At 41.7% G+C, this 20,168-nt stretch overlaps 1 protein-coding gene across 12 annotated transcripts in view; it reads right to left on the minus strand.

Annotated features, from left to right (window-relative positions):
* Nucleotides 1-402: 402 nt before the first annotated feature.
* LOC138756910 (zinc finger protein 623-like) overlaps nucleotides 403-20,168 on the minus strand; it is a 93,440-nt gene continuing 73,674 nt past the window's right edge. For 8 of the 12 annotated variants that reach the window (XM_069923309.1, XM_069923304.1, XM_069923311.1 and 5 more), the window contains 2 exons: nucleotides 11,741-11,865; nucleotides 403-7,665 (listed from right to left, as the gene is read on the minus strand). In XM_069923309.1, the coding sequence (XP_069779410.1) occupies nucleotides 6,018-7,109 (1,092 nt within the window). In that variant the 5' untranslated portion in view covers nucleotides 7,110-7,665; nucleotides 11,741-11,865 and the 3' untranslated portion in view covers nucleotides 403-6,017. Of the gene's footprint in view, nucleotides 7,666-11,740; nucleotides 11,866-15,522; nucleotides 16,815-20,168 lie in introns of those variants that run through there. The other 4 variants (XM_069923313.1, XM_069923312.1, XM_069923314.1 and 1 more) reach the window with 3 other exon arrangements.

The following is a 20,168-nucleotide window of genomic DNA, read 5'->3' on the forward strand; positions in this document are numbered from 1 at the left end:
AAAGGATTGTGTACCTGTAGATTTATCTGGAGAGATAGGGTCTGATCAGGAACACTCAACATGGGTTTGTGCGTGGAAGATCAGCGGAAAACATGCAGATTTCTACAGGTGTACCATAGAAAACATTCTGACTGGTTGCATCACTTTGGTACGGAGCTGCCAATGCACAGGATGGGTACAGACTAGATAGTTGTGAACTCAGCCAGCACCATCGTGGGCATCTGTTTCCACTCCATCACAGACATCTACAGGAGGTGGGGTCTTAACAAAGCAGCCTCAATCCTCAAGAACCCTCCCCACCCTCCCACCATCAGGAAGGAGCTACAGGAGCCTGAAGAGAACCAACTTGAGGGAACAACTTCATTAAATTTCTGAATGGAAAATGAATCACAGACACTGCCCCACTTTCTAGCTTTTGCACTATTTATTTTTAAATGTTATTGCAATATTTGCAGCGTAATGCTGCCACAAAGCAATGAATTTCATGATATATTCACCTTAAATTCTGATTCTGTTGGCCTGTGCTCCACCCACAAGGGCCTGCTGTCTCCACACACCTTGATGCAGGGCTCAGACCTTTGATTTGTTAGTTATTCCCTTTGCTGTGTGACCTGCTGAGTTTCTCCTGCACTTTTGTGTATCAAACTTCAATGTCCTCCTATGTTTATGCCCTCCCACCCATCAAACAACCCAGACCCCCAAGGGCCACCATTGCTGGAATGGAAAGAGTGGTCACCCTCCTGGAAGTCCCACCTCCTCTCTGATAAGTCTGAACCTGTGACAAAATCTCTCCTGTGGATCCCTAGGTTAACCGTTGATCAGCTGCAGAAACTGGAATGTGGAGCAGAGAAAAGTTGGTAGGTCAGGATGGTCATTATTGAAGGTGAGTGATGATGAGCAGTTTGGACCGGATAGAAATGTACCATTGCAGCTGAAAGGTACTTGTAAAGAAAACCTATAATCATAAATAAAATTAATTAAAAGAGAAAATGAATATGAGATCATACATATCAGCTCCGACTGAGAGAAAACCACCTCAACACATGACAAATCATAGTCGGTGACTTTTAACACATGGCAGGAATAGACAAGATAGAAGCAGGGAGCTTGTTTCCACTGTCAGCAGATCCCAGAACTGGGAACAGAAGCTCCAGATACAGGGGAGTAGATAGAAAACAGGAATAACAAGGTCAAGGCAGAGAAGGGCTGGAGGATCTCAGCCACTCACATCATGTCCATGGAAAGCGATAGGCAGTTTACGTTCCAGGCCTGAGTCCTTAATTATGCAAAAATATCAAGAAAGGCAGAGAAGGTGCTGGAGGATCTCAGTCACTCACATCACGTCCATGGAAAGCGATAGGCAGTTTACATTCCAGGCCTGAGTCCTTCTTAATTATGCAAAAATATCAGGAAAGGCAGAGAAGGGCTGGAGGATCTCAGTCACTCACATCACGTCCATGGAAAGCAATAGGCAGTTTACGTTCCAGGCCTGAGTCCTTCTTAATTATGCAAAAATATCAGGAAAGGCAGAGAAGGGCTGGAGGATCTCAGTCACTCACATCACGTCCATGGAAAGCGATAGGCAGTTTACGTTCCAGGCCTGAGTCCTTAATTATGCAAAAATATCAAGAAAGGCAGAGAAGGTGCTGGAGGATCTCAGTCACTCACATCACGTCCATGGAAAGCGATAGGCAGTTTACATTCCAGGCCTGAGTCCTTCTTAATTATGCAAAAATATCAGGAAAGGCAGAGAAGGGCTGGAGGATCTCAGTCACTCACATCACGTCCATGGAAAGCAATAGGCAGTTTACGTTCCAGGCCTGAGTCCTTCTTAATTATGCAAAAATATCAGGAAAGGCAGAGAAGGGCTGGAGGATCTCAGTCACTCACATCACGTCCATGGAAAGCAATAGGCAGTTTACGTTCCAGGCCTGAGTCCTTCCTAATTATGCAAAAATATCAGGAAAGGCAGAGAAGGGCTGAGGATCTCAGTCACTCACATCACGTCCATGGAAAGCAATAGGCAGTTTACATTCCAGGCCTGAGTCCTTCTTAATTATACAAAAATATCGGAAAAGGCAAGAAGGGCTGGAGGATCTCAGTCACTCACATCACGTCCATGGAAAGCAATAGGCAGTTTACGTTCCAGGCCTGAGTCCTTCTTAATTATGCAAAAATATCGGGAAAGGCAAGAAGGGCTGGAGGATCTCAGTCACTCACATCACGTCCATGGAAAGCGATAGGCAGTATGTTCTGGGTTTCAGCCCTTATTAATTATGCCAACAAGCAAGTAAATATGCAAATAACTTGGGGTGGGGGGGTAGAGGAGCAAAGATCAGCAAGTGGATACAGGTGTAAGGAATAGAGAGGTGATGGGGTAGGGGTCATAGGGCTGAAAGAGATGCTCCCTGGTAAGGGAAAGGAATGGGGGAGTGTGTCAAGATTAATCTTTAGTTTAATGATAAACTATATTTCATATTTATATGGTTATTTTGTGGGTTTGGTTTCAGGGGCACAAAGAGAACACATCTGTGTTTTATATACAGGGAGAGATTCTTTGAAGATAGCAGCTGGCCTCATTATCAAGAGATATTTGCATTTTAAACACAATTACATACAGAAACCATTTGGAAAGTCAGAAAGTCTGCTGGTTGCATCTGAAGCAGAGAGATGAAAATATTTTTTTGTTTCTTGAGAAAAGAACAATGGACTGTTTACTTGAGAAATTATGCTTTTTAGCATGAAGATGTTAAAAGGTTCAGAAGAACTTCAAAAATGTTATGAAGTCATAGCATGTGACATAAAAGATCTGTATAGAAAATATTATCGAAATCAGACACTCTTGCATCAGATGAAGAAGACTTGGCCATCCTGAGAAAATTTCTTAAGAGATGGAAGGCTGTCTGTGTTCTCCTGTATAAAAGGAAGAACACCAAAAGTGGTATTTTAAAAGAAATAGCCACAACAACTGCCTCTAAAAGAGGGCAACCTCCCATGAAAAAAGATCACTCTTGGTTAAGAAAGAAATCATCATGGAAAATTGACTCTGTAACTCTTAGGCAAGATAAGGGGGTTTATGAAATCACTTGGATGAAGAAATAACTCTCTGAAAAACAGCTCATCAAGAAATTCATGAGTTTAAAGAGGTCTGAAGACATGATGCTTCATAATAACTTTTGAGCTGCAATTTAAAAATTTTCAAGTTCAACATATGATGTTTGATTCTGAAATATAAAATGGATTTTTCAAAATTATACCTAACCTGTAATGGTTGGGATTTAGCCACACACACACCTACACACTGTACAAACATTTTACATTTGCGCAGTGGCATTAAATTTAGAGTTAAGTACGAAATGTTATGTTATTAATAGTTTAATAAAAAGTATTATTTTGAATTTACCATTGTCTGCTGAATTTTCCATTACTGTTCCTTTTGTTATGGAAGAAGTAAAATGGATTCAAAAGTGGATGGATGGGAGGTGCCAGAGAGGGGTGGTGGAGAACTGTTTGTAAGGTTGCAGGCCAGTGACTCGTGGTGAGCCTCAAGGATCGGAAATGGATGCATTGCTATTTGTAATATTTATCAATGATGTATGCGATGGGGTAGTGAATTGGATTTGTACATATGCAGATGATACTAAGATAGGTGGTGTTCTGGATCGTGAGGAAGATTTTCAAATCTTGCAGAGATATTTGGGCAAGTTAGAAGTGTGGGTTGAAAGTTGGCCAATGGAATTTAATGCTGAGAAGTGTGAGGTGCTACATTTTGGGAGTACTAATCAAAATAGGACATACATGGTGAATGGGAGGATGTTAAAGAGAGATCAAGGAATAATGGTCCACAGTTCCCTGAAGATAGAATTTCAGGTGGATAGGGTAGTGAAGAAGGCCTTTGGAATGCTGGCCTTTAAAAATCAGATCCTAGACTATAAGATTTAGGAGGTCATGTTAAAATTGTACTGGTGAGGCCAAATTTGGAATATTGTGTTCAGTTCTGGTCACCAAATTATAAGAAGGATGTGAACAAAATAGAGTGAAGATTCACCAGATGATACCTGGGTTTCAGCACCTAAGTTACAGAGAAAGGTTAAACAAGTTAGGTCTTTATTCCTTGGAGTGTGGAAGGCCAAGGGGGGATTTGATAGGGGTCTTGAAAATGTTGAGGAGGACAAATAGAGTAGATGTGGTAGATTTTCCCATTGAGGGTAGGGGAGATCCAAACAAGAGGACATGAGCTGAGAGTTGGGGGAAAAAGTTTAGGTGCATCACAAGGGGAGGTTTCTTTACTCAGAGAGTGGCGTCTGTGTGGAATGAGCAATATTATCTTTGAAGAAAAATTTGGATAGGTATGTGGATATAAAAGATATGGAGGGTTATGGGCAGAGAGCAGGTCAGTGGGACTAGGAGACAATAAGCCTTTCAGCACAGACAAGAAGAGCCATGATGGCCTGTTTCCGTGCTAAAATTGTTGTTATAAAATTTGATATTCGTAACAGGGAGGGAGCTGGAGAAAGGAAGTCAGAGGGGTGGGTAAAAAGAGAGACCAGAAGGGGTTGTTACTGAAAATTGGAGGCCAATATTGACACCATCTGTTTGGAGTCAACCAAGAACATCTGCAGACGTGGGGGTTTGAGTACAATACACAAACTTCCTGGAGAAACTCAGCAGGTCACGCAGCATCTGAGGCCCAAAACGTTGGTTCCCCTTCACTTGATGCTTGATTGTGTCTCGCCATCTGGGTGGAACCGTAAATTGGCTTCTCACTGAGAATCTGTGGAATTCTCTGCCCAATTAAGCAGTGGAGGTTGCCTTGATGAAAATATGTAAGACGGGAATGGGTAGGTTTTAATGGATTGGGGAATTAGAGACTGAAGGGAACGAGTGGGTAAGTGGAGCTGAGCCCACAGCCATGATCTTATTGAATAAGAGAGCAGGTTCGAGGAGCCGGACGGCCAACTTCTGCTCCTGTTTCTTATCTTGAGGTGAACAGTGCAGCTATCTAGAAGCGGAAACTCAGTGAGCACAAAGAGGAGGAAGAAAGCGGAGAGTATTCCAGCAGGGTGAGGTGGTTGGGGTCTGGTATGGAGCAGAAACCCTGACAGGAGGGGAGATAGCAGGATGCTCCCAGTGTGGCCCCAGCTGGACTGAATTGCCTTGTCTTTGTTCTTAACATTGAGTGTGTTACAGAGATATAAGGGGGTGAGACACAGTTTCAAACACATCTGCTTTATTTGGTCCAGATCCAGGATATGACTCAGTTCCTGTCATTGGGTGGCATAGTAACAAAATGTATTAAAGCACCAACGACCCAGGTTCGAATCCAATCCTGCCTGAAAGGAGTGTGTTCGTTCCCCCTGTGATTGGTCAGGTAATTGGGCAGCACGGGTTTCATGGGGGCGAGAGCCTTCAACCCTGCTAATCACAAACACTAACATTGACAGAGAGAATCCACTCCCCCTTCCCTTCCCGCTGCCTTGGAAAAGCAACCAACATATTAACAGAGTCCCTCTCCCCAGACCCACTCCCTTTACCCTCCCGCCCCCAAGGAGAAGAGATCACACACCACCAGATTCACAGACAGTTCCTCTCCCCTATTATCTCCCTATTATCTCCCTGTTATCAAACTCTTGAATGATCCTCACACTTGTAAAATAAAGCTGCTTTTGCCTTGTCCCAACTGATCTGTCCCTGTAACTGCACTCCTGCACCGTGATCTATTTTCTGGACTATGTTCGGGATGTCTAACTGGGCTGCTTCAAAACTTTCTCGATGCACCTTTGTACATAGAACTCTACAGCATGGTGCAGGCCTTTCGGCCCTCGATGTTGTGCCAACCCATATATTCATTCTTAGAAACTGAATCCTCCCAACCCAATAAACTTGAACCTGAAAACATACTAGAAATTGACAACAAAACCAAAACCTGTTTTGATTTGTTGCCTCAATGACCACAGACTCCAGTCCATCCTGGTTTTGGAGTGAGTGATGTTTAAATATTCCACACTCTGCAAACTTTATGTGTGAACTCGCTGGTGTCGCACCAGGCTGTTTGACTGGGTGAACCCCTTCCCGCACTCAGAACAGGTGAATGGTCTCTCCCCAGAGTGGACCCGCTGGTGGATCAGCAGGTGGGAGGACTGGGTGAAGCCCTTCCCGCACTCGGAGCAGGTGAACAGCCCCTCCCCGGTGTGACGCTGCAGGTGGGTCCTCAGGATGGACAACTGGGTGAAGCCCTTCCCACACTCAAGGCAGGTGAAAGGCCTCTCCCCGGTGTGGAGCCGCTGGTGTCTCAGCAGGTTGGAGGATTGGGCAAATCCCTTCCCGCACTCAGAGCAGGTGAATGGCCTCTCTCTGGTGTGGACCCGCTGGTGGGTCAGCAGGTGGGAGGCTTGAGTGAAGCCCTTCCCACACTCGGGGCAAATGAATGGCCTCTCTCCAGTGTGGACCCGCTGGTGAGACAGCAGATGGGAGGACTGGGCAAAGCCCTTTCCGCACTCAGGGCAGGTGAAGGGCCTCTCCCCAGTGTGGAACCGCTGGTGTCTCAGCAGGTGGGAGGACAGAGTGAAGCCCTTCCCACACTCGGGGCAGACAAATGGCCTGTCACTGTTGTGAATCTTCTGGTGGGTGGTCAAGTTTGATCGCTCGCTGAAGCCCTTGCCACACTCGGGGCAGGTGAACGGCCTCTCCCCAGTGTGGACCTGCTGGTGCTTCCTCAAGTTGGAAGACTGGGCAAACCCCTTTCCGCACTCGGAGCAGGTGAACGGCCTTTCCCTGGTGTGGACCCGCTGGTGGGTCAACAGGTGGGAGGCCTGGGTGAAGCCCTTCCCGCACTCGGGGCAGGTGAATGGCCTCTCACCGGAGTGGACCCGTTGGTGGGTCAGCAGGTGGGAGGTCTGGGTAAAGCCCTTTCCACACTCACAGCAGACAAATGGCCTCTCCCTGGTGTGGACCCGGTGGTGGGTCAGCAGGTGGGAGGCCTGGGTGAAGCCCTTTCCACACATGGAGCAGGTGAAGGGCCTCTCCTTGGTGTGGACCCGCCGATGTTTCGTTAACTCATTTGACCCATTAAAGTTCTTCCCGCAGACGGAGCACTGAAACGGGTTCATTGCTGTGGGGACAAGAGGGTGTGACAAAAGATTAAATCAATGCAGTCCTGCCCTGGGGCACACAGCACGTGTTCAGCTTGATAGAGGCTCCCAGAGAGGGGGGCAGTGGGTTAAATCAACACCAAGGCTGGAACTAAGGCCAGGACCATGAGCAAAGTGTCTTTTAATTGGGTGTTGCAAAACCCAGAACCATGGAAGCCCTCCGTTCCAGGACTCGATGCTACGCTCTGCTCCCAACACTGAATCGCCTTTAGTCCTTGACAAGCGCCTTACCCGGGATGCATTGCCAACTTCCCCAGAAGGAGCATGCACGTTGTTCAGTATGGAGGCCGTTGAGCCCTTTGGCAAGTGCAGGGCATTGTGGTGAGAGAAGCTTCCATTCATCAGATGCTTCGTGGGTGGCGAGCAAACTTCGCCTTGAAAATGCAGGTGAGGAGAGTGATGGCCGAGTGCTAGGAGTTGGGGTTGCCTCTGACACACAGGGAATGATTTAAAATCCAGGTGAGGAAGCCTCTCCCGATGCTGCGAAGTTGATGGACGCGATGTCTGTTGCTGACTGTAACACAAGAAGATCATAATTGGATGAGAACATTCGGCCCATCGAATGGCCCTGCCATTCCATCATGGCTGATTTACTATCCTTTTCAACTCCATTCTCCTGCCTTCTCCCCCCTCCCCCCCCCCCTCTGCCCCACAGCCGCACCAGGGGAAACATCCTCTCCATGTCAACTACAGGCCTTTCAGTATTCCATGGATTTCAATGAGAGCCCGCCCTCATTCATCTAAACCCCGGCGAGTACAATACCAAAGTCTTCTTATTCTCCTTATATGAGAATCTGCCACTCCAGGGATCATCTATTTAAACCCCCTCTGGGACCTCTCCAATGCCAACACACCCTTCCTTTGATATGGAGCCCAAAGCTGTGCTCTCACCAATGCTTCATAAAGCCTCATTACATCCCTACTTTTATTTAGACAAACAGCAGGGTAACAGGCTCTTTCGGTCCACAAATACGTGCTTCCAAATTTATACCCAATTAACCATATAACAATTACAATACAGAAACAGGCCATTTCGGCCCCTCTAGTCCGTGCTGACCTAAGTGAACTCCTCTCGTCCCACCTACCTGCATTTTGCTCAATCCCCTCTCATCCGTATACCTACACAACCTTTCCTTAAATGATAAAATTGACTTTACTGCAACCACCTCTTCCAGAAAGGTCATTCCACTCAGCCATCACTCTCTGAGTGAAGATGTTTCCCCTCATGTTATTTCTGAACTTTTCCCCCTTAACTTGTGACCTCTTGTTTCAATCTCTCTTTCTGTCAAGGGAAAGAGCTTATTCATATCTACTCTATCCATCCCTCTCATAATTTTAAATTACCTCTATCAAATCCCCCCTCAACCTTCTACACTCCAATGAATAAAGACTCTGTCTACTCAATCTTTCTTTGTACTCTAGATACTGTAATCCAGGTAACATTTTCGTAAATCTCTACTTGTTGATGTCCTTCCTATAATTTGGGGACCAGAACTGCACACAGTAATCTAAATTTGGCCTCACCAATGCCTTCAATAGTCTCAACATCACTTCCCAACTCCTATATCCTATGCTTTGATTTATAAAGGCCAGCATACCAAAAGCTTTCTTTACCACCCGATCCACGAGATTCCACCTTCAAAAAACGATGAACCGTTATTCCTAGATCTTTCTGCTCTACTGCATTCCCCAATGCCCTCCCATTTACTACGTATGTCCTGTTTTGATTATTCCTTCCAAAATGAAGCACTTCACACCTTTCACCATTAAACTCCATCTGCCATCTCTCAGCCCACTCTTCTAAGCGTCCAAATCCTTCTGCAATCCCTGAAAACCTTCTTCATTATCCACAATTCCACTCATCATCTGCATATTAACTAACCCAATTTACCACTCCATCATCCAAATCAGGGACCCAATACCGATTCCTGAGGCACACCAGTCGTCACTGGCCTCCATCCTGACAGACAGTTATCTACTATGACTCTCTGGCATCTACCTTCTAGCCCCTGTTGAACCCATTTGACTATCTCAAAATTAATCCCTAGTGCCTGAACCTTCCTCACCAACCTTCTATGTGGAACCTTATTGAAGGCCTTACTGAGATACATATAGACCACATCTACTGCTCTACCCTCATCAACCTTCCCAGTCACCTCCTCAAAAAATTTAACAAGATTTGTCAAACGTGACCTTCCTGCACAAACCCATGTTGCATGTCCCTGATCAGACCCTGCCACTCTAGATACTCATTACATCCCTGGAGTGGCAGATTCTCATATAATACTTTCCATTATCTTACTGACCACCGATGTCAAACTTACAGGCCTATAATTGTTAGGCTTACTCCTTGAACCCTTTTTAAATAGAGGAACTCCATGTGCGATATGCCAATCCTCCGGCACTATGTCCCCCTCTAATGACTTTTGAAAAATGACTGTCAGAGCCTCTGCTATTTCTTCCCCGACTTCCCTCAAGGTCCTGGGGAAAATCTCATGGGGATCCAGACACATATCCACCTTTATATGCCTCAAAAGTTTCTGATCCCTACATTTTCCACAATTACCCCTTTTGCTTCCTTTACCCCGCACAATTCCATATCCTTCTCCCTCGTGAATACCGAAGAAAAGAACTTGTTCAATATCTCCCCCATCTCATTTGGCAACGTACACAGTCTTCCGTTCTGATTCTCTAGTGGACCAATTCTATCCTTCATTCTCCTTTTGCTATTCACATATTTGTAAAAACTCTTCAGATTTACTTTCACTCTGTTCACTATAGCCACCTTGTACCTTCTTTTAACTTTCCTAATTTCTCTCTTAAGATTCTTTTGACAATCCATGTATTTTCCAATCATCTCGTTTATACCTTGTTTCTTATATTTAATGTTGGCCTCCATTTTTACTCAAACCAAATTTCTAATCTCCCTTGAAAACCACGGTTCTCTCGAACTTTTGGCCCTGCCTTTTGTTTTAACAGGAACATAAAGATTCTGCACCCTCAAAATCTCACCTTTAAATGCCCTCCAATTCTCCTCCACCTCCTTCCCATAAAACAAATCAGCCCAAACCATTCCTTGTAAATCCCTTCTCATTTCATCAAATCTGGCTTTCCCTTACTCAAAAACTTTAATCGTCGGACCAGACCTATCCCTTTCCATAATTATATTGAAACTAACGGTACCATGATCACTTGATCTGAAGTGTTCCCTAACACACCTCTCAGTCACCTGCCCTATCTCATTCCCCAACAGTAGATCCAACACTGCCCTTCCCTAGTGGGTACCTCAATGTATTGCTGCAAAAAACTATCCTGCACACATTTTACAAATTCTAATCCATCCATTCCTTTCATAGAATGTGTTGCCCAATCAATATTAGGAAAATTAAAATGCCCCACTAACACAACCCTGTGCTTATTACAAATCTCTGCTATTTCCTTCCAAATTTACCCCTCTATTTCTCGCTCCCCACTAGGTGGTCTATAATACACCCCTATGTGTAACTTCTCCTTCCCCATTTCTTAGTTCCACCCATATCGCCTCCCTTGACAAGCCCTCCAATCTCTCTCGCATCAGCACTGCTGTAATATTTTCCCCTCCAATTCTATCACACCTAAAGCAGTGAAATCCCAAAATATTTAGCTGCCAGTCAAAACCCTCCTGTAACCATGTTTCACTAATCACCACCATGTCATACTGCCAAGTGTCGATCCATACCCTCAACTCGTCCACCTTCCTTACAATATTAAAGTAAATGCATTTCAGAGATTTCCCACATCTTTCTCTCTGTTTGTCCCTATCTTTACAGTCAACTCTATGATTTATTTCCATCATCTCCCCTCCATTACTGTACTGATCATTTTCCTCCTCATTTTTTTGAAAACTTTATTTATAATCAATAATAGATAATACATATAAAGTACAATGTAATACATATTTTATCCCATAAAAACCCCCTCCCATCCCACCCACCCCACCCCATACTAGTCCCAAAAAAAAAAGATGGAGGAGAATAATTAAAACAAAACATTTAGATATGTGTTGTGGTTTGGAACCACACCACCCATATATAGGAAAATATTTTAACAATTAGTACCCATCCAATCCATCCATATATGGGCTTCAAACTTTGACAAAATAAAGGATAATTATTTCGTAAGTTATATGTTATCTTCTCTAAAGGAATACATGACCTCATCTCCGCATGCCATCGTTGAATATTCAATTGAATTTTATTCTTCCATGTAACTGAAAGACATTTCCTAGCTACTGCTAAAGCCAACCTCAAAAAGGCAATTTGAAATTTATCTAATTTCAACTCTAAACACAATGATTTAATATAACCCAATAAAAATATCATAGGGTCAAATGGAATTTTAAATTTAAACATAACTTCCAAAAATTATTTAATTTTATTCCAAAAGAGTTTAACCATCTCACATAACCAAACTGTATGTAAGGAGGTTCCAACTTCCTTGTGACATCTAAAACATAAATCTGAAGTGACATATTTACATTTCTTTAATTTCTCTGGAGTTAAATATAACTGATGAATAATAAAATTATAATGAACCAATCTATACCGCACATTCACAATCTTAGTCATACTATCTTCACATATCGATGTCCACTCTTCCGGGGAGGGATAATTATCCCCAAATCTTTCTCCCATTTCACTCTAGTCTTATCAACATCTGGCTTGGGGGTTTTAACCTGCAATAAATTATACATATTTGATATGAAACCCTTCCCAGCACCATCAATAAATAAACTCTCAAATTTAGATCTTCTAGAAAGACACAAGTTACGCTCAAAATTATCTAACAATAAAGCTTTAGCTTGATAATAAGTAGAGTACTCAAAGGTACATCATATTTCTCTGTCATTCTTTGAAAAGAAATAAAATGTCCTGCCTCATAACAATCTTCTACCAATTTCACTCCTTTCTGTTCCCATAACTTCAATAATTGATTATTAATCATAAATCGTAAAAGTTTATTTTGAAATTGAAGTGCCAGACTTTACCTTCCGTACCTAACTGTTCATTCTTATTTATCTATAACTCAAGTAGATGCTTCAATGTCGGTAAATTGTAGCTATGTAATAACTGAGAATTCCATTGATAAATAAATTGATCCATCCTCTTTTCACCAATGTGAGATCATTCAATAGTGGCCCAAACCAAAGGAGTATCCACTTGAAACATTCTATTTATAAATTTTGAGCTGATTCATAATAGTGCTGAATGTTAGGTAGTTGCAGACCACCCAATGCATATTTCCATGTTAATTTTTGTAATGAAACTCTTGCCATTTTGTCTTTCCACAAAAATTTTCTTATCAAGGAGTTAATATCCTTAAAAAATTTAAAAGGTCTCTTACATGGAATGGATTGAAACAAACATTGAATTTAAGGAAAAATATTCATCTTAATACAATTCACCCATCCTATTAACATTATAAGTCCTTCCACCTAATCAAATCATCTTTAAATCTAGTCAATAATGGTAAATAATTCAACATAAATAAATGATCATAATTATTATCAATAATACCCAAATATTTAATACGATCAGATTGCCTAAACTTCACAATATGTCTATATGACAAATAATCCATCTCCACCAAAGGCATAATTTCACTCTTCTTCCAATTTACCTTATAACCAGATAACACTCCATACTATTGCAAATGTTCATGTAAGGTCTCCAAAGATCGTAAAGGATGAGTTAAATCTATCAACACGTCATCTGTAAACAAATTTATCTTACATTCATTAGAATTCACCTTAATACCTGTTATCACATCATCTTGCTTAATCATCTGCACCAAAGGTTCAATAACTAATGCAAACAGAGCTGGTGACAAAGGACAACCCTGTCTCGTTGATCTAGTTAATGTAAAAGGTGAAGATATCTGTCCATTCATCACCACTCTCGCAGTAGGACTTTTATATAAAGCCTTAACCAAACCAATAAAAAGAGGCCCACATTTAAACTTTTCCAGAACCTTAAACAAAAAGCCCCACTCAACTCAATAAAAGGCCTTTTCAGCATCCAAAGAGATTACCATTGGTAGGTCGGGTTGCTGCCATGAAGTATTGATCAAAGAAATCAATTTTACCATGTTGTCTGCTGAATAACGGTTCTTAATAGAACCTGCCTGACCCTCATGAACTAAATCGGGTAAGCATTAGCCAGAACCTTGGCTACTAATAATCCACATTTAACAAAGAAATAGGTCTATATGATCCCACATTCAAGGGATCCCTATTCTTCTTAGGAATCACGGTAATAATTGCTTTAGAAAAAGAGTCCAGTAAGGAACCAACTTTAGTTGACTGGTCTAAAACATCCATCAACAAAGGAACTTACAAATTTTGAAACACCTTATAAAAATTCAGAAGTAAACCCATCATCGCCAGGGGATTTACCACTTGGCATATTTCAAAGTGCCTCTGTTAATTCACTAACAGTAATACCACCTCACTGACAAAAGACAAAGGAGGAAAAACCCAACACCCAACCCCAACCAACCAATTTTCCCCTGCAACCGCTGCAACCGTGTCTGCCTGTCCCGCATCAGACTTGTCAGCCACAAACGAGCCTGCAGCTGACGTGGACATTTACCCCCTCCATAAATCTTCATCCGCGAAGCCAAGCCAAAGAATACCAGTATCTAAATCCTTTACATCCCTATCAATTAAAGTAGGCAAAGTTAAACCAGATAAAAAATCATCAATAGCTACCTCATCCTGCCCTACCTCAGATGTATACAACTTCTCATAACACCTACAAAACTCATCATTCATTTCCTGAGGTTTATTAGTAATTTTTGACTGATATCGAATAGCATTTATTGTCCTACATGCCTGTTCTGTTTTCAACTGCCATGCAAAGACCTTATGAGGTACATGGATTGGAGAGGTGTGGAAGGCTATGGACTGAGTGCAGGTCAGAGGGACTAGGCAAAAAAAAGTTTCTGTACAGACTATAAGGGCTGAAGGGGCCTGTTTCTGTGCTGTTTTGTTCTATGGCTCAACCAGTCCAGATGCCTCTGAAATTTTGTGACTGTTCCTGCCTCCACCACCTCCTCTGGCAGCTCATTCTAGACACCAACTACTGTGTGTGAAACATTTACATCTCAGATCCCCTTTAAACCTCCTCCCTCTCACCTTCAGCCCATTCCCTCCAGTTTTACACACTCCTAACATGGGAAACCATGATGTCTGATTTATGGTTCTGTCCCCCTCTCATGTCAATCCTCAGCCTCCTTCACTTGAGGGAAACCTGGAAACAGCCAATCCAATTTCTCCTTGTAACTGAGACCCTCCAATCCTGGCACCATCTTGTGAATCTTTCCTGCACACGGCCCAGTTTAATCACATCGTTCCTGCAGCATGACACCATAACTGCACGTCACATTCCAGGTTTGGACTAACCAGCACCTTGGCCAAATGGAACATCCCTTCCCAACTTCTGCACAAATTGCCTCGGCTGATGAAGGCAAGCATGTATCCACCTTCTCCACCCTGTCTACCTGTGTCATCACTGTCAGGGAACTGTGTACTTGTACCCCAAGGTCTCTCTGCTCCACAACACTCCTGCCCTGGTTTCACTTCCCAAAATGCATCACATCGCATTAGTCCGAGTTAAATTCCATCTGCCATTCCTTTGTCCACTTTCTCAGTTGATCTCTCTCCTGTTGTAACCTGAGACAAGCTTCTTCACTGTCCACTTGACCACCTACTGTGGTGTCCTCTGCAAACTCACTGATCCTGCCACCTACATTCTCATGGAAATCATTAATATATTTGACAAGCAAGAGAGGACCCAGTACCAATCCCTGCGGCACACCACGGGTCACAGGCTTCATTCTGAAAAGATGCAGGGATGCAAGGTAGAGTCACAGTTGGGGGAGGAGAGATTTTAGAGGATTACAGGTCTGGGGGAGGTTACAGAGAGAATGAGGAGGCGAGAGCCAAGGAGGGGTCTGAACGCGGGAATGCTAAATCTGAGGCAAGGGCCGGGGGAGTGAAGCAGGAGTGAGATCGATCAGCTGGTTGAGTGGTGTCTCATCAACAACCTTGCACTCAATGTTTGCAAAACTAAGGAATGATGGTTGACCTCAGGAAGTGGAAGGCAGAACACAAACCAGTCCTCATTGACGTGTCAGCATTGGAGAGCGTAAGAGAACTTCAAATTCCTGGCTGTCAATATCTCTGAAGATCTATCCTGGATCCATCATGTGGATCCAACCATGTCAATGGTTCGCCAGGTCTGGACATCGTGAAGATTTTTTAAAAAAAACTTTATTTATTTGTTCAAAAAACAAATAATATATGACATGTACAGCATTTAAACATGAACATGAACTTTTTTTATATGTAAAAAAGAGAAATAAAGAAAAGAAAATCCCCCCCCGAGCCAACTCTCCGAAGGAGAGCCATTAAAAAAGAAAAAAGAAAGAATATTTTAAAATAAGTTAAATATACATATTAAAATCTAATCAATATAAATTGAAATGTAAATATTCCGAGTATAACAGCCACATTAATTAAAAAATTATAATTATCATGTGAAACATACGTAATTTTTTTCCATTATTAAACAATATTTCATCTCATTATGCCATCTATTAATATCAATCATATTTGTATCTTTCCACGTTACTAGCAATACATCTTTTTGCTACGGATAAAGCTAAATATACAAAAGCAAGCTGAAACTTATCTAATCCCAAACCTTTCAGAGGTTACAAACTACCCAATAAAAATACTGTTGGATCTAAAACTATTTTAATCTTAAACAGATATTCTAAAAACAATTGAATTTTATTCCAAAAAGATTGTATATGTATACATGACCAAACAGCATGAAAAAAAGTTCCAACCGTATCACTACATCTAAAACACAAATCTGATTCATTAAAACCATTTTTTTTTTTATTTTTCAGGTATCAAATACAATTGATATAAAAAGAAATAAGTTGATCATTATACAGTGGAGTCAAAGCCAATAATTTACCCCGAGAGCCTATCATTTTATTTTTCTTTATCCATAACTTCATTAAATGTTTAAAAAGGCAATATCAATTTTCATTTTCTTAATATACACCAATACTCGCTTACGCTTAATTGGACTATTTAATCCTTGAACATTAAAAGTAGCAAACCTCACTTCGACATATCTACTATTATTACTAAATACCAATAATATCTTTATATAAAAACTCAAAACAACGTATATAGGCCCTCCAATTAAAAAAAATCACAAATTAAAAACTAAGAAAAAAATGAAAATAAAAAAGCAATTTAAAAAACATCCCCCCCAAAAAAAAACTACCAAAAGGTAGTAATCCCCTAAACAAAAATTGGGTGTGGATCACCCACCAGTGGCTGATGACTAGTAAAGAACTTAGTGCAGATCTCCCCCTCCCCACCCAAACAATCAGTAACATCCAAGTATCATAATAACAAAAGAAAAAATAAATAAGAAAATTCTTCTTTTCATCCAAAAGACTCCAATCTCAAAGATCCCATTTTGGAAGGAGGTGGACTCTTTCCATTCCCATTTTTCCCATTTCTGCCATTTCCTCCATTTCCAGAACCACCAGACTTTTCTTTAGGAGATAATGGTGAGCTACGTCTTTGTCCTTTTATATCTGGCAATGAGTCAGCAAAAATCATTGCTTCACAATCAGTTTCAAAAAACTGAAATTGATAGTCTCCATAAAAGACCTTCAACACTGCAGGGTAACGAAAAGTACTTATAACCTTTACGCCACAAGACTTCTTTAACTGGATTAAATCGACGTCGACATTGAATGACATCTTGACTCAGATCAGGATTAAAAAAGACTGAATCAATAATGGGGTTTGTCGTTTTCTCACATTTTGTACTGCAAGTCGAAGTATTGCTTCTCTATCCAAATAACTCAGACATCGAATTATTACCGGTCTCGGGGGTTGACCAGCTGAGAGTATTCTTAAAGCTCGATGGGCTCTTTCCAGTGCCAATCCCCCAGAGAAAAATTCTTGCCCTAATATTTGCAGAATCCAGTCTTTAAAAAAATGAAGAGGATCTTGTCCTTCTATACCTTCTGGCAAAACAATAATTTTTACATTATTCCTTCTGCTTTGATTTTCCAAATAATCTATTTTTCTTTCTAGCTCCTTCTCACGATCTCCTAATTCTATGACTGATTTTTCCACCTTCAACACTTTTTCTGTTGTTCACAGTCCAAAAAAGCAGTCTGAAAATTTTTAAATACTTCATAAGATGCATCCACACGTGTCTTAACCATATTTAATTCTGAATTTATACCAGCATTCATTTGAACCATTTCATTCATTTGAGATGTCAACAAATCCATTCCAGGTTTTATAACAGCTTGAATAACTGTATTCATTTGAATACACTGTGATTCGGTAAATCTCAGCTCTGCTCTCTCTGACATGGTTCCTGCTGCAATTCAACAGAAGGAATTTTAAAAGTTTTACTGCGGGTCTGGACTCCCAGCGACGGCATCCCGACTTCTTCAGGGAGTCGCCGCTGGTCTTCCCCCGCATCTTGTTGTTTTCTCATCAATTCGCAAAAAAAAACCGATTTCTTCAGATTGTAATGCTGCCTGATGCATTTCCTTTTCAGCCTCCACAGGCGGTTTTTGGGATTTAGGCAATGAAGAAATTAAGCCTGGGGCTGTTTCAAGCCGTCTAGGCCCCAGATCTCAACACTTCGAAAATGTTTATTCTTTTGGACTTGAGATTTAGTTTTTTTACCATTAGTGGCCATAATAATTCCTTAATACTTTAAATTAAAATTTAAAAAGTTTAAACTTGGAAACAAAGGATTAAAAAAACAGGTATTTAAAAGTCTGGCCAGAGAGGTCGAGATTGCACGTCTAGACTCTACGCCATCTTGCCACGCCCCACGTGGGCCATCTTAAAGAGGTGGCATCTCAAGATGGCAGCCGCGATCATCATGGATCCTCCAGCCCATTCCCTTTTCTCTCTGCTACAATCAGGAAAGAGGGTCAGGAGTCTGAAGACACACACCTAATGGTACAAAAACAGCTTCTTCCCCTCCGCCATCAGATTTCTGAACGGACAATGAACCTGAAGACAGTACCTCACCTTTTCTCTCTTTTGCACTGAATATTTATTTTTAAGTAGTCCATGGGTTGAGATTTTAAAATGGAGAAAGGCTAATTTTGAGGAAATGAGAAAGGATCTAGAAAGTGTGGATTGGGTTAACTTCCTTTCTGACAAAGATGTATTCAGTAAGTGGAAGGTCTTCAAAGGCGATATTTTGAAGAACAGAGTTTGTATGTTCCTGACAGGATTAAAGGTGAAGGGAACCTTGGTTTTCAAGGGATATTGGACAACTGGTTAAGATGATGAGAGACATATCTAAGGAATATGCAACAAGGAGCAAATGAGGTACTTGTGGAGTATAAAATGGAGGCAAAACAAGAGGGAAATCAGGAGGGCTAAAAGAACACGAGGTTGCTTTGGTGACAATGTGAAGGAAAATCCTAAGGGTTTCTACAGGAATATTAAGAACAAAAGTGTAGTTAGGGACAAAATTGGTCCCTTTGAAGATCAGAGTGGTCAGCAATGCATGAAGCCACAAAGATGGGGAGATCTTGAATGGTTTTTATTGCATCAGTATTTACTATTTACTCACGAATCTGGCACAGAGACTTGTGATAGAGGGAAAACAAGCAGTGAACTTATGGAACCAACACAGATTAAAGAGGAGGAGGTGCTTGGGTTCTTAAAACCTAATGAAGGTGGATAAATCCCCAAGGCCTGACAAGAAGATATTCCCTTGCAGCTTGAGGGACATTAGCATAGAAATTTACCTGGAAATTATAGGCGGATGAGCCTGACATTAGTAGAAGGTAAATTACTGTAATGTGTTCTAAGAGATCAGATATATGGGTATGTGGATGGCCAGAGACTGATTAGGGATAGTCCACATGGCTTTGTGCATGGTAGGTTCTGTTTAACCAATCTTATAGAGTGTTTTGAGGAGGTTACCAAGAATGTTGAAGACTGTGGATGTTGTCTACATGGACTTTAGTAACGCCTTTGACAAAGTCAGTCATGAGGTTTCAGATGCTCGGTATTCATGGTTAGGCAGTAAACTGTGTTTGACATTGACAATATGGGAGAAGGCAGAGAGTGGTAGTGGATGATTGCTTCCTGAATAGTGGGGAATTGGTGCTGGGACCATTGTTATTTGTCATCTCTATCAGTGATCTGGATGATAATGTGGTAAATTGGATCAGCAAGTTTGCAGGTGACACTAAGATTAAAGATGTTGTGGGCAGCAACTAAGGTTTTCAAGGTTTGCAGAAGGAATTGGACCAGCTTGAAAAATGGGCTGAAAAATGGCAGATGGAATTTAATGCAGACAAGTGTGAGGTGTTGCCTTTTGAAATGACAAACCAAGTTAGGACATTCATGGTAAATGAGGTAGACAGGGATCTGGGAATATCGATGTTATAAGGGAAGGTTAAACAGGTTGGGACTATTCCCTGGAGCTATGAGGAATGAGGGGAGATTTGATTGAGGTATACAAAATTATGAAAGGTACAGACAGAGTAAATGCAAGTATTCTTTTTCCACTGAGGTGAGATACAAACCAGAGAACATGGGTTAGGGGTGAAAAGGGAGAAGTTTAGGGGGACATTAAGGGGAACTTGTTCACACAGAGAATAGTGGGAGTTCAGAATGAGCTGCCAGCTGAAGTGATGAGTGTGGGCTTATTTCAATATTTAAGAAAAATTTGGACATGTGTGTGGATGGGAGTGGAATGGAGGGATATGGACTGGGTACAGGTCAGTGAAACTGGGCTGATTATAGTTTGGCACAGACTGGATGGGCTGAACACCCTATTTTGTGTGCAGCATATTCTATGGTTCTTTGGTTCTTGTACTGTATTTACAGAACCCTAATTTATAGGAATTTTACACCTGCAATGCACAATACTGCTCCACATAACAAATTTC

This window comes from Narcine bancroftii, chromosome 3 (assembly GCF_036971445.1).
Source record: "Narcine bancroftii isolate sNarBan1 chromosome 3, sNarBan1.hap1, whole genome shotgun sequence".
Classification (NCBI taxonomy): domain Eukaryota; kingdom Metazoa; phylum Chordata; class Chondrichthyes; order Torpediniformes; family Narcinidae; genus Narcine; species Narcine bancroftii.